This window comes from Phocoena phocoena, chromosome 2, assembly GCF_963924675.1.
Source record: "Phocoena phocoena chromosome 2, mPhoPho1.1, whole genome shotgun sequence".
Classification (NCBI taxonomy): domain Eukaryota; kingdom Metazoa; phylum Chordata; class Mammalia; order Artiodactyla; family Phocoenidae; genus Phocoena; species Phocoena phocoena.
The window spans coordinates 49,788,870-49,804,015 of record NC_089220.1 but is presented as its reverse complement, the minus strand read 5'-3'; the positions used below and the strand labels follow the sequence as shown (position 1 = coordinate 49,804,015).

At 40.4% G+C, this 15,146-nt stretch overlaps 2 protein-coding genes and 1 non-coding gene across 4 annotated transcripts in view; all 3 read right to left on the bottom strand.

Annotated features, from left to right (window-relative positions):
- The window catches only part of SOS2 (SOS Ras/Rho guanine nucleotide exchange factor 2), a 97,823-nt gene extending 95,339 nt beyond the window's left edge, over positions 1-2,484 (bottom strand). For both annotated transcript variants that reach the window (XM_065871318.1, XM_065871319.1), the window contains exon 1: positions 2,398-2,484. In XM_065871318.1, the coding sequence (XP_065727390.1) occupies positions 2,398-2,484 (87 nt within the window). The remainder of the gene's footprint in view (positions 1-2,397) is intronic.
- Positions 2,485-8,813: 6,329 nt separating this feature from the next.
- LOC136119505 (U1 spliceosomal RNA) lies at positions 8,814-8,977 on the bottom strand. Its single transcript, XR_010655499.1, has one exon. It is a non-coding gene; the product is annotated as a U1 spliceosomal RNA (small nuclear RNA).
- A 53-nt stretch (positions 8,978-9,030) lies between these two features.
- The window catches only part of L2HGDH (L-2-hydroxyglutarate dehydrogenase), a 51,131-nt gene continuing 45,015 nt past the window's right edge, over positions 9,031-15,146 (bottom strand). Inside the window, exon 10 of the mRNA XM_065872023.1 lies at positions 9,031-11,048. Within this exon, the coding sequence (XP_065728095.1) occupies positions 10,853-11,048 (196 nt within the window). The 3' untranslated portion in view covers positions 9,031-10,852. The remainder of the gene's footprint in view (positions 11,049-15,146) is intronic.

Here is a 15,146-nt window from a genome sequence, read left to right as displayed (position 1 = left end):
TTTCAAACACAGAGATATCCTTACAAAACCTTGAGCTCATAACTGCTATCTCATTTACATAAACCAAAACCTCAAAGTTTATAATTTTCAGTCTAGGTGGTAAACACCTTTAGGGCAAGGCCTTTACTTTTATTCATGTTTGTATTCTTAGGATCCAGCTTGGTGCCAAGTACCTAAAATGTGTTCAATAAATGTTAAATGAAGCTAGCGTACACATGTGTGATGGCAACACCAACTGGAGGAGAAAAATCTTACTAGTCTAATACTATTGCTGCATCTACTATTAATCCTAGCAGTCTTTGTAACAATCTGGTCAGCTGGTAGAAGGAAACCAAATTCTAGATGCCTTAAATGTGAAGACAGAGCCTCCCCGTAAGTGGTAGGAGTTCTCAGTGTACAAAGACAAGGGTGGCAAGTATAGACCAGAATTTAACTCATCCTTCAAAGAGTGAACCTTGAGCTCTTTAAGAACTAAAACTCTTAGCAAGCACTACAAACCTACATGTTGCAATACCACAAAACTGAATATAATCTGAATTATGAACACCAAAAACTTTCCAAAAACATAAAAAATGTCTTCCATAGGTACCTCAATTCTAGAATAACAGTAAATTAATAAGTTAAAAAGAAACTGCTTCTTGAATTCACCTCAAAAGACCAGATTTTCTTTGCTGTATTTATTCCATAAGCAAAGGATGTATAAGAACTGTGGAATAAGAAAATAGAGATCTACAAGGCATCTGAGTTCCAAGAAAACAAGCACAACACATAAATGCAAAATACCAGACTCAAAGCAATGGACTAGGATTGGATGCTAATGCTGGCTTTGTTTCCAGGCTAACCTGAAGATATAAATCTGTATTTGTGCATGACGGATTATTAGGGTCAAAGCTACCTACTGAATAAGTTATGCAACACACACTCAAATTCTATTTGCTACCAGAAAATACTAGTAGGTGGAGACCTACTTCACACGGCCAACAATACAGACCTACCTGATAACTGTACTCACACTTCTTTCTATGTGGTGGAAGATTTAATTACTATCTAAGCATTTCCCCCTTTGCTTTTCATTATCACCACTCAGCACGCTTTCCATTTCTTTCCCTCTACTTATAGAATCGGGCTGCCCACAAAAGGAAGGTCAATTTAATACTTTTAACACCTAATATATCTGTGAAATGATAACTGTCTAGCTGCTCCTAGCCACCTCCACCAAATTCTTTAAAAAGATACTAGCTGGTGTTTGGCCCAAGGGAGGCAGTATCTCTTCGTAAGAATTATGAAAATAATGGCAAATCTAAAACTCTGAATGAATGAGGAAAATGTTTTTAATTTAATATACTACTTCCTTTCACTTGTAGAAATTTAACGTATGAAGATTTATTTTCCAAGGGCAGCCTTTTAAATTAATGTTTATTCTTTATTATTTTAAAATTTATTCTTGGTTATTTTCCACAAAAGGTAGAAGGGACTAAGTTTGAATCACTGGCAAGGAAAACCCACGCTCAGTAGGTATGGTATCTTCTCCTGCACCCATTTACACTCTTTAAATGTCTTGACCTTACAAAAGGTTTTATTATAAAAATGATAGTATGATTATTACCTAAATGCAGACGAAAACTGACACCATCTACAGGAGAGATGCACCCTAGTGATGCACCCAAACTTAAAAGATTCATTTTTATGAGCTGCTCCTTTTTCGTCCCCTTAAAATGATTCTAAGTGCTAAACCGCACTCAGTGAAGAAACTGACCGAATTCTACAAGGGAAATCTCTCGTAAACAGGGGGGACGCCTTTTGCAGGAAGGGAGGAGGCACTTTAAGTTGACCTCAAGAATTGTTCAAAGCAATATCATGGCTCACTGACATTTCTCGAGAAACACATCCATCTTACAAAAAGAAAAGTCACCACCTCTTAGGTGAGTGGACAACCTTCACGAGCAAATTGACTAAGGGAACAGCCCCAAGGAACTTAATTAAAAGTAATTACACAGGCTAGAAATGTGCTTTTGTTTTAGAAACTTGTCTAAATACCAGCGGGACTTTCTCTTGCCCGAATCCAGCCTGAGGACAACAAATTGGTCAACGGCGGAAGTCGCCTGACGAAATGACTGCAACGTGAAATCCAGTTTTATGATCATAACAAAACCTTCCTTCCGGGGCCAATTAAGAACTTGAGAAAACGTCCTTTTGGACGCAGCAGGCAATCACGCGCCCCCATCGCCGGCCGGAGAGAAAATGAGGGGCCTGCGGGCCCCGAGCGCGGCGAGAGCGTGTAGCTCCCCGTAAGAGCGTCCGAGGGGCCGCGGCCCGCGCGCCCCGCCCGCCTGCCTCCCGCCTCTGCCCCGGCACCTCCCTGGGGGGCCCCGCGGCCGCACGGGCACCAGCACTGACCTTCCGCAGGGCCGAGACCAACAGTCCCCGCCATTTCGGACTGTTCTCTTCGCTGAAGAACTCGTACGGCTGCGGCGCCTGCTGCATGGCCCCGGCGGCAGCGCCTCCGCATCGGGGTCGGCCCGCGGGCCGAAACGGGCCGGGCCGGTGGCCTGACAGACAGGGCGCGGGCCGCCGCGCCGGCCGCCGCCTCCTCCTGCCCGGGCCGCGGCTACGGCCGAGGCGGCTCGGAGGCGGCGCCGGCGGGCGGGCGGGGGCTCCGGGGGCGGCTTCCTCGGCCCCGCGGCCTCGCCTAGTGCAGAGTCCGCAGAGGAAGCGCGGCGGCCCGTGAACCCGGACGGCCCCCGGCTGCGACCGAAGCGGTGGCCTCCTTTCCCGGCGGAGCTGGCCCGCTTCTCGGGCGGCTCCTCCTCCTTTGTCTGGGTTCGCAACCCGGCAGGGGTACAGCTGGCCTCTCCCCTCCTCGGACTCCCGCTACGGCCGCGGCAAGCAGAGAGCGGCGGCGGCGGCGGCGGCGGCTTGTCTCCTCATCGCCTCATCTCCGCCCTCCCAACCGGCAACGCCGCCCTGCCCGGCCCACCCGAGTCACCTCCAGAGGGCCCTGGGGACAGACCGGGCGCGCGCGTCGGGCGAGAGAGCCACACTGGTGCGCACAACGTTGGCCACCACCACCGCCGCCGCCGCCCCTTCAGCAGCCGCGCACAGCGCCCCAGGGCCGCCGCCAAGCTCCGGGTCCCAGCAAGCGCGGCTCGGCCAGCCCCCTCCGCCCCGCGCTCATTATCCCTTGTAGCTGGAGCAGCCCCGCAAGGAGCATGCGCGCCGCGGAGAGGGCAAAGGGGCTGGCCGGGAGCGGAGGCCTCCTCGCAGGAGTGCGCGTCTCCTGGGCGCTTGCAGGGTGCACGTTCCAGACAGACTCCGCAACTCACTGACTGCGTTTTACACACACTCTCCCTCCTCTCGATCTTCCCGAGACAATCCTGACTCGATGCCACTCCTCGAGCCCCAGGACTCCGTCATGGGAAGCAGTATAGGGATTTGTAGAGAAAGGGGCTTTCCGGCTGGACAAGATATTTAATGTATTTTGTGTTTACATGGCTATTCTGTATATGTAACAATTTCATAGCGTGGTGCTGTGGGGACTGAAGGAAGTGAGGAGTGGGAAGCCCTTAGCACACAGTAGGGCCAAAAAAGGCAGATGGCAACGTTAATCAAGTTTGAACTTAAAGGTCTTTCACTTGCATGAGCCCCTATGTGTTCACAAAAATTTCATACCGTTTTGGTAAAATTTCCCATATTTTTGCATTGTTTTCTTAATGGTGGCCCCCAAACTGTGGCGGTGCGGAGGTGTCAGGCGCCACAAAACCCGGATCTGCCCTTGGGGCCAGCCATACTCATTAGCAGCCCAAAAAAGATCCCCAGACCTTAAGCTTTCCTGAGTTGAAGACTCTGGAAACTTTATCATTAACATAAATTTCATCCCACTAAAGACGCTGAGAACATACATGAATTACAGTACATTGTTCCCAGCCACTAGCAGTGAGGAAGGGAAAGGAAGAACAGGTTGCCAAAAAAAAAAAGTCTGTGGCACGCTTCAGTTCCAGGTCAGTAGCAGAGCAATTATCCTACCTTATAACAAGCACCATTTTGTCATTTTGGCAAAATCATAATGGCAGAGTTGGAAAATTTAGTATCCACTCAACCATTTTTCTAATCCAAGTATCCACTGAATCAAGAATCTTTTCTAATAGATAAGCAACAAGGATATATTGTACAGCACGGGGAAATATAGCCAGTGTTTTGTAATAAGTTTAAGTGGAGCATAATATATAAAAAATATTGAATCATTGTGTTGTACACCTGAAACTAATATTGTAAATCAGAAATACTTCAATTAAAAAAATACCTCTAGGGCTTCCCTAGTGGCGCAGTAGTTGAGGGTCCGCCTGCCAATGCAGGGCACACGGGTTCGTGCCCCAGTCTGGGAGGATCCCGCGTGCCGTGGAGCAGCTGGGCCCATGAGCCGTGGCCGCTGGGCCTGCGCGTCCGGAGCCTGTGCTCCGCAGCGGGAGAGGCCACAGCAGTGAGAGGCCCGCGTACTTAAAAAAAAAAAATATATATATATATATATATATAAAATAAATGGCCACACCCACATTCCCATGTACAATACTTGGGATAAAGGTAAGATAGGGAAATGCTTGTATCTCTCCAATCTTTCCATCAGTGAGGGCAAAGATCTTGGCTTATATAGAGTGTCTTTACTTTTCTCTCTCTTCCTGAACTCCAACTATAAACTGCTAGGCTGTCAAACTACTGGACTGTGATTGTATTTTCTTGTAGGAGAGTAAAGTTGTTAATGGGAAGTTTCATTCTTGGCTAAGGAGGTTAGAAGCCTTCTCTGGGTCAAATCAGGTCTGAAGACACATTTTGTTTAACCAAAGCTATATTTAAAATTTTTAAACTGTTGTTAATATTTTAAAATTAAGAGATTTCATATAAAAATCTGGATTTTCAGCTTCTCTTGACAAAGATCTGGCAACACTGGGCCCTGATGCTTCCTGCAAGAGAATAATCAGCAGGCAGTGGGGTAGTGGCTGCCTCTTTAGAAAAATATGCCATCCCGTTTCCAGTTGGCTATACTCCCCAGCTGGCACTCTTCACCCTTTTATGTAACCTGCCTAGTCTCTATAGGCATCTGAGTTGTGATCTGTGGGCTAGGCAAACAGAAATGTGATCCATGTGCATGTGGAAGATAATCCAAGAGTGACACCAGTAAAAAGTTTCCCAACCAGACAAATGGGCCACCTAGAAAAACATGTTGGATCAATACTGTATACTCTACACTAGGCTAAAGCCAAGATGTGTCAAATATTTAAATGTAAAAAATAAAACCATAAAATAATCTGTTTATAACTTTGGAGTACAAAGACCTTTCTACTATGATATAAAATGTAGATTGATAAATTCTATTTTTTAAAATGTATACCAAAGAAAAACACCACAAGCTAAGCCAAAAGGCAAATAGCAAACTGGAAAAAATATTCGCAACTCATTTCCTACACAGTTAATCTCCCTAACATCTAAAGGAATTCCTGCAAATTAATAAGCCTAAAACTTAATAAGAAAAAAAAGATAAAGGATATGAAAAGGAAATATAAATGTCTCAAACATATTGAAGATGCGCAACCTCATATTACAAAAATCGCAAATTTAAATAATACTGTTATCATTTTTCACCTATTAGAATAGCATAGATCAGAAAGTTTGATTATATACTATGTTGGTGAGAATATGGGGAAACCGGTACTCTGATAGATTATTGGTGAGATTGGTAAATTGGTTCAATCTCCATCAAGGGCAACTTGACAACATCCAAGTTGCAAAGGCACATACCCTTTGACCCGATAAATTCTAAGAATATGTCCTATAGGTGTACTTGCTCATATGTGAAATGACTTTGCACAGTATTATTCATTACGGTATTGTTTGTTACAGCAAAACAACAAAAAAACACCCTAGCAATAAACAATTTAAATAATCATCAGTAGGAATAAGGGACTGGTTCAACAAATAATAAATCCAGAGAATGGAACCTATAAAGTCATTTAAAAAGAACCAGGCCACTGTGTTCAGGCCACTTGAACATTCTCCAAGATACACCACAAAGCGAAAAGAGCAGGATGTATAATACAGTATGCAGAGTATGCTACCACTTGTGTAAAAAAAAATGGAGACAGTATTTTATCATATATAAATATTTCTGCAAGGCTGCACAAAGTATTGATAAGTTTTGTTGCCTCAGGGATAAGAACTGGGGGGCTAGAGGAGAGAGGGAGACTTGCCACTGTGTACTTTTTTATGACTTTTGAATTTTCAACTATATGAATGTTGTACTTATTCAAAACATTAATTAAAAGCTGTTTTTTAAATGAAAAACTCCAACCTCATTAGAAACACATGCTTCAAGTGTTGAAAAATAGAAGTATTAAACACAGTGATACCATGAGAGAGAGGGCCTATGGATATATAACAAAAACTCAATCATAAATTTGAGTTAAAATTAATATGCTATCATACTAAGAATTTGATAATTTTACTTGTCTTTAGAATTTATTTTTAAAATTTTTTATTGAAGTATAGTTCATTTACAATGTCGTATAAGTTTCAGTTGTCCAGCACGGCGATTCAGTTATACACACACACACACACACACACACACACACACACACACATATATATTCTTTTTAAGATTATTTTCCCTTATACATTATTACATAATATTGAGTACAGTTCCCTGTACTATACAGTAGGTCCTTGTAGGTTATCTATTTTATACATAGTAATGTGTATATGTTAATCCCAGTCTCCCAATTTACCCCTCCCCCGACACCCTTTCCCCTTTAGTAACCATAAGTTTGTTTTCTGTCTCTGTCTCTTTCTGTTTCGGAAGTAAGTTCATTTGTGTCTTTTTTGTTTTTCTTTTAGATTCCACATATAAGCGGTATCATATGATATTTGTCTTTCTCTGTCTGGCTTACTTCACTTAGTGTGATAATCTCTAGGTCCATCCATGTTGCTGCAAATGGCATTATTTGATTCTTTTTTATGGCTAACATTCCATTGTGTATATATACGACATCTTCTTTATTCATTTTTCTGTTGGTGGACATTTAGGTTGCTTCCATCTCTTGGCTATTGTAAATAGTGCTGCATTGAACATTGGGGTGCATGTATCTTTTCGAATTATGGTTTTCTCTGGATATATGCCCAGGAGTAGGGTTGCTGGATCATATAGTAGCTCTATTTTTAGTTTTTTAAGGAACCTCCGAACTGTTCTCCATAGTGACTGCACCAATTTACATTCCCACCAACAGTGTAGGAGAGTTCCTATTTCTCCACACCCTCTCCTGCATTTGTTATTTGTAGACTTTTTGGTGATGGCCATTCTGACCGGTGTGAGGTTATACCTCACTGTAATTTTACTTGTCTTTTTAGAATTTAGAACGGCTTTAAGGAGATAAGTTGAATAACCCAAGCACATCTCAAAATTTAAAAGGCAGTAAAAATTTTACCACTAATATTCTCTCAGGGCTTCCCTGGTGGCGCAGTGGTTGAGAGTCCGCCTGCCGATGCAGGGGACACGGGTTCGTGCCCTGGTCCGGGAAGATCCCACATGCCGCGGAGCGGCTAGGCCCGTGAGCCATGGCCGCTGAGCCTGCGCGTCCGGAGCCTGTGCTCCGCAACGGGAGAGGCCACAGCAGTGAGAGGCCCGCTTACCGGAAAAAAAAAAAAAAAAAAAATTCTCACTGAAAAACATTTTCAAGAAGGACTTAACTTTTCTCCCATTTACTCTCTCCTACTTCCTCCATTTATTTAAAGCTACAAATGCTGCCAGTCAGTAGCAAACCAAAGCAATGCCACAGGAAACAATAAATGTTGTTGTCACTCACTTTCATGGTCCGTTGCTGTAGCTAACTCTGGTCCTCTTAACAGTCCACCTGCTGGAAAGAAATTGGAGCAGGCACTCAGATAGATGATTTGCCCTATAACCCATATGGGAGGCTCATGCCCAGAACCCCAACCCCGTGTAAGAGGTAGCATACCAAAAATGTCTTCCCAAGAGGAACAATAATTTTGTATGAAATTCCAAAAGATTTACTTATTGCCCTCCTCCCCATGGAAAAAGCACTGTGTATTGGTATGTTATATACATTCTACTATGGAACAGAAATAATGTTCCCTGGTACTCTGGGTATGAGGATGACACTGAAGTCAGCCAGATATTGCTACCACTACCAAATGGAGAGCCATTTTTTGTAAGTAGGAAAGTGCTCCACTTTTTTTTTCTTTTGGCTGTGTTGGGTCTTCATTGCTGCACACAGGCTTTCTCTAGATGCAGCGAGTGGGGGTCACATTTCGTTGCGGTGCTCGTGCTTCTCATTGCGGTGGCTTCTCTTGTTGCGGAGCACGGGCTCCAGGCGCGTGGGCTTCAGTGGTTTCAGCTCACGGGCTTAGTTGCTCCGCGGCATGTGGGATCTTCCTGGATCAGGGATCGAACCTGTGTCCCCTGCAATGGCAGGCAGATTCTTAACCACTGCGCCACCAGGGAAGTCCCTAGTGTTCCACTTTTTAACCAAAATATAAACTACTCTACCTCATTTTTACATTATACACAAATACAAGCTTTTTTTTTGATTGGCTGCTATTTAAAGCCTATTGATAGCTCAAAATTTATATGAATCAGAGTTTTAAAAAAATCCTTATTTCTCCATATCCCTGTGTCATATTAACCACCATCCAGTACCCACATTAAATGGATGACACACTAAAGGTTCTCTTCAGTATTAGATAAACACAAACCACTGGACCCCTAGAAAATGGTCTTGAAGGATCTCTATTGTTAAAACAGAAAAAAACAGGGGAAAGCTCAAACACAGTTCCCCAATACCACAAATCATGCAGCCAAGTTTCCCGCATTTGGGGAAATTGCAGGGGTCAGCACATCCGGAGTGCAATGCATGAGCTGCACCCTGGGAAAACCACCTTCATGATCATGGTATATCCCCTCCCAGGTAAGTACTGAATCAGAGTTTTTATGAAACTAAAAATTATGTTCACAACACCAAAGCTCATTAAAATATTTTTAATATTAATATACAATTCTTCTCTCTTAGAAATACACAAAACTTTTAAATATTATAGCATTATTCCACAACAAAACTCTATTGACATAAATAAAAACGTTTTACAAATAGAATAATCTACACATTCAAAACGCTTTCAATCATTTTTTCACTTGTATTTTTTGGGGTATAGTAAAGATCCAAATGGAATGGGGGTTGCTTTAATTAGGGTAGTTATTTTTATAACTTCAGTCTTTCACAGCTTAGTGTATATGGAATCTTACTGTTAATGAAATAGAGAATTGTAATATTTTCCATCTCTTAATAGTCTTGCAATGAAACAGAAAATACCCTGTGTATCACATTTCTTGGAAGAATCAGTTGTCATGAAGGACCATTAGGGCTTGTTTCCTCTGTGAATACTTTCCAACTGCTTTCAGTATTCTCATCCCAAGTGCTGAAGAACTGTCTAATCTATTCACCTGAGATGTGCTATTCTGTAACATGAGCTGATGATGTGTAGCCTTTCAAATTAACTGATGAGGTAGCTCAATCAATGTAATCATTGGCTTGAAGTGAAAAGGAAGAAAACTGGTAAGTTTTGCTATCAACCAAAATGCTCATCTTTCTGACTCATCCATCACACAGTTTTGGAGAGACGAGAGGAAAGAAAAAATGAAGACTGGAAGATTAATCCAGAGAGAGCATATGTGAGGGAATGGATGAAAATTTCTCACCTAAATGGTGGTTCTGCAATAAGTTTCCCCATATTATCCCATATTTTCATTTATATTTCTATTTTCCAACATTCTGAATTGCAAGAATCATTTCAACAGATACCACACACACACGTATATATATAGTACATAGTATACAGTATGGCACTGGGCAACAATTTAAAATACTCATGAAATACACACGATTGTAAGGCACTTTTGCGGTGTACAAAAGTGAATGCCTCAAAATTAGGTATTTCCCCAAAATGAAGAAACATCCTTATAAAGGTTTATAGGATTCTGGAAAAGTCAAGTAGGCATGAATCATTAGTGATCTTGGCCAACATCTGAGAACCTTGGTATGACTGAAGAACAGAGATATAAGAGATAAATACTATTTTAAATTACAAAGTTCTGTATCTCAGTGTCAGGATTCTAAGTTCTTTTAGTTTCTCAACCACAGAAGACTGAAGAGTAAGCAAAATACTCATTGTGGACTGCTGTTTAGATTTAGGGATGACACCAGACCAAGTGAATTATAAAGAAACTGGGAATAATAAATGCTTTGAGTTTCTTTTGCAAAGTTATTTCTTACAAATGTAGATAAGACAGAATCTTATTCAAACTACTTCAAAATGTGAAATTTCATGTATTTGAATCAACAATTTTAAATTCCCAAATACAAATACTGTTGCTCTAAATGATGTGAGCTTTTCTATGACTCTTCAAAATTAAAAGGTTTGCAACCTACAATATATTTTCTTGTCTAGGAAAGACAAAAAAGCTTAGATATTATAAAGCCAAAAAGTTAGGGGAATAATCACTTTTTCATGCTATAGTTCCCAGAAATTCCAAAAAAAGCCAAATCTCTAGATCATGGTTGGTGAGGACAGGTCATTAACAAAGTCAAGAATTCAGGACAGATACAACTGTACCTTTTTAAAGAGCATGGACTTTAAAAAATCATTATTTCCATATTACATAATTTAAAATATTCAGTGGTTATCTAAAATGACATTTTAAACCATTTTTCTTAAATGAAACTTAAAGAATGTAGTTAGTACATTCTGTTGCTGAATGTGGAGATTAAAATGCATACCTAGCTCCTTTCATTATCTACAATTCAAATCTCTGTTGTACTTCATCTGCAATCATTCCAGAAATTGCAAGGGAAGAAGTGGCAGCAGGGGAAGGTGCATTTCTCACATGAAGAATGCGATTTCCAATATCCCCAACTCCTCCATCAAATACAAAATCTTCTATGAGATTTCCGTCTCTATCCAGGGCTTGGGCTCTTACTCCAGCTGGACCTCTGCAAAAGCAAGAGTGGTAGTCATCTGATGAGAAGCGACAGGACACTTTACATACGTGTCAGTGGTTTCAAAGTATTCTTAAAGCAATAAAGTCTTTATTCTTCTAAATGCACAATTATGCGAAAACCCGATAGGTTTGTGTTTAGCCAAAGGCTGCCAGTTGTAGCCTCTCAAGCATATATCCTTACCCTAAAATACACAAATGCGTTCTTTCCAAAAGTAGCAGATAAATCCTTTAATTAGAATAGATGTATTTTTATTTAAATTTACAAAATGAATTTATTATACAATCAATCACTAGAATAGAAAGCAAGATAATACAAAGTAAAGAAAGCAAGAATTATGTGTGTCAGCTACATTCCTATATGCGCTACAGAATTCTAAGTATTTTTATGTTTTGTTTTGGTTGTACACTATTAAAAGTTATGGAAAAAATATTTGCAAATGGCAGCAAATTCTGGCTTTGTAGTTTGTTTTGATTTTTATCGCTGTAGCATTTAATATCAGGATAACCTTCAATTACTTAAAGAGAAATGACACACTCTTAATTAAAGGAAAAGCACAAAAATGAATTAACAGCATGTTAATACAGTAAGAGCCTTTAACATTAAAAGTTCTGTTTTACAACATTTGAGTTTACAAATTAGATTTTTTTTTTTTTAGTTTTAAAAATAAAGTTTACAGATAAAATCTGGATAAAATAATTTTGGAGTCCATAAGCGCCTCTACTGAAACTGCTTAAGAAAACCCAGTTTGCAAACAGCTGCCTTATACACACCAACAAGACTCTAAAAATCAGGCAACAATATTAAACACTTTTTATTGATTCTGGGCAGATGCAGATAAGCACTTGAGGAAGATACAAAGAACAATACAAGAGCACTGCCCTCTAAGACCTCAGCCTGGCTGAGGAGACATCATGATAATAATAGCTATTTTTTTACCAAGTGCTTACTCCATGCTAGGAATTCTCTCATTTAATCCTCACAACAACTCTAAGAGGCTGATATGTTTATAGTTTATATTTAACAGCAAAGAAAATAGATTAAGTAACTTGCCTGAAGTTACATAGCTATACAGTTCATCTGTAGAGAGATAAATAAGAATTACAGCAACAGGGGTGAAAGGTTCTGTAATAAAAGTAATCTGTAACATAGAAGGCTGCAGGGAATCTAGACAGGAGATTTTTGAGCTGTAAGGATTTCCAAGTAAGAATCAGATACAAAGGGTTGCCCTGGTGGCGCAGTGGTTGCGAGTCCGCCTGCCGATGCAGGGAACACGGGTTCGTGCCCCGGTCCGGGAAGATCCCACATGCCGCGGAGTGGCTGGTCCCGTGAGCCATGGCCACTGGGCCTGCGCGTCCGGAGCCTGTGCTCCCTCCGCAACGGGAGAAGCCACAACAGTGAGAGGCCCGCGTACCGCAAAAAAAATAAAAAATCAGAACAACACTTACAGCACAAAAAGACAGAATGGGACTGAAGCTGAAATTTCTTAGGGTAAGGATACATAACAGCCTATTAGCCAGTGTATGGTCTATTTTGTACATTCCGTGTTTGTAGCTTCTCTCAACCAATCAAAACAGCATTTCACCTCTCTTTTCTTGGATAATGCTCCTATTGCTGTTGTGAGCATCTCTATGAGTTTTCTTGTCCTTCTCCTTTTATCTCACAGAAAGCCAACATGCAGGGGACACACAGTGGCATGACTACCTACTGATGCTGAGTGTTCAAAATAAAAACTTTCCTCTCCATGAAGGTTTAGTTAGTATATTCTCCTTACTCTTCCTAAGCAAATAGAAGTTAGTACTGATTAACTACAGTTAAAAATGTGTCTATATTTATTTATTCCTCTTACAAACACCAACTATGTTCTCGACATCCCCTACAGTCCTGCCCAAGTATTCAAAACCTATAATCCAAACTGTAAAAAAAATATACAAGATTAACTTTTTCTAAGAAACTCACTTTAGTTCAAACTAAAGTAACTATTTAACATGGCATGTTTAAATTACCAAATTCTTCATGCTCCCTATTCAGCACTTAATGAAATTTCAGGGTTTTTCTTTGCATGATTACATATAGGCATTCCCCCTCAGAATATCTCAGCTTGAGATGAATATTATAATTTTGAAATTTCAGGTAAAATAAACCATAAATATCTTCAGGGCCAGAACTGAATCTTATACAACAGCCCTATTTTGCCCCCATGTCTAGATTTGTGTACATAAGAAGTATTCAATAGGGATAGAAAATTTGAATTGTTTAACTCTCAATACTTTTAAATTCTATTTTAATAACTGAAAGAACAAATGATTCAGCAAATTTAATATTTGTGAATTTAGCTATATTTAACTGTTTAATGCTATTTGTAGCCACATATTTTGCCATATTTGCAGCTAAATTTAATAGAAATGCAAGGCCTAGACCCTTAAATATGTCTAGAATCAACAGGTAAATATGTAACTAACGGCACTCATTCTTCTGAGAAGTGTTGTATTTATTGCTTTATTATTCTGTGGCAGGCATAATCCTGTGGGCTAGAAAACAGCTATGACAGGCTACAACTGACATCTCTGGACAGTCCCAAATAGGACAATTTAGTATTTTATAAAACTCACATGGGATCTACTGTTAATCTAAAAACAGAAGTTCACAGGAGCATATTTAAATTGGGAATGGTGATATAGGGCAAGTCAACCATTCCATCTTAATTTCCAAATGTGAAGGAAGGGTATTTTTGTTATTAATATTCAACCAAACTGGATTGCAACAAGAGAACATGGTTTTTCCATGCCCAGTTCTTTAATTTTGTTGACAAACTGGTTTAGGGCTTAGATCATTTTGAGCCTTAGTAAATGTTCTGTGAGGGCTTGAATAACATGAGTATTCTATAACGGGGGTGAGGGAGTTCTATGCATCCCTTAAATCAAGTGGTTTTGTTTGTTGGTCTTTTAAGTTTTTGGCCATGCTGCACGGCACGTGGGATGTTAGTTCCTTGGAAGCACAGAGTCTTAACCACTGGACTGCCAGGGAAGTCCCTAAATCAAGTGTTTTAATTGTGTTATTCAAATCTAATTTTTTTTTTTTTTTTGGCCATGCCGAGTGCCTTGAGGGGATCTTAGCTTCCCGACCATGGATTGAACCTGGACCCCAGCAGTGAACCGAGTCCTAACCACTGGACAACCAGGGAATTCCCCTCAAACATAATATTTTATCTGCTTGAGCTATCATCTATCAACAGACATGTCTTAAAATCACCCATCACAATTATAGATTTGATTTCTGCTTCCAGTTATGTCAGTTTTTGTTCTCTGTATTTCTTAGCTCTGTTATCATACGCAACAAATTTATAGTGACCCTCCTTATTTATAACAATAATTTTTTACCTTAAAGTGTCTTTTATCTAAAATGAACCTAGGACTCATCTTTCTTCGAATAAGCATTTGCCTAACACATAGGTGGATTTTTAAAATCCAACCTGATAATCTCTGTCTTAACACATATGCATTTATTATAATTTCTGATATTTGATTTCTACTATATTATTTTATGCTATTCAACCCGATCTTTTTCTGAAGTTTTCCCACCTCCTTTCTTGACTTACTGAGTTTTCTACATTCTTTTTTCTTCCGCTACTATTTGGAAGTTATATAATCTATTTACATTCTTTTTTTTTTTTTTTTTTTGCGGTACGCGGGCCTCTCACTGTTGTGGCCTCTCCCGTTGCGGAGCACAGGCTCCGGATGCACAGGCTCAGCGGCTATGGCTCATGGGCCCAGCCGCTCCGCGGCATGTGGGATCTTCCCGGACCGGGGCACGAACCTGTGTCCCCTGCATCGGCAGGCGGACTCTCAACCACTGCGCCACCAGGGAAACCCTATTTACATTCTTGTATTTAGTTTTTTAATTCAGATGGGACTCACTGTGCATCTTGAATTTTATGTCATTTTGTCCATTCCAGAAAATTCTCAAATACTTTTCTTCAGAGTACTGCCTCTTCTCAACTTCTCTGGAACTCCTATGAGATGTAGGCTGGAATCTTCTCATCTTCTCCATGTCTTAATTTGCACATGATGCATCTTTAGCTTACAACATTGT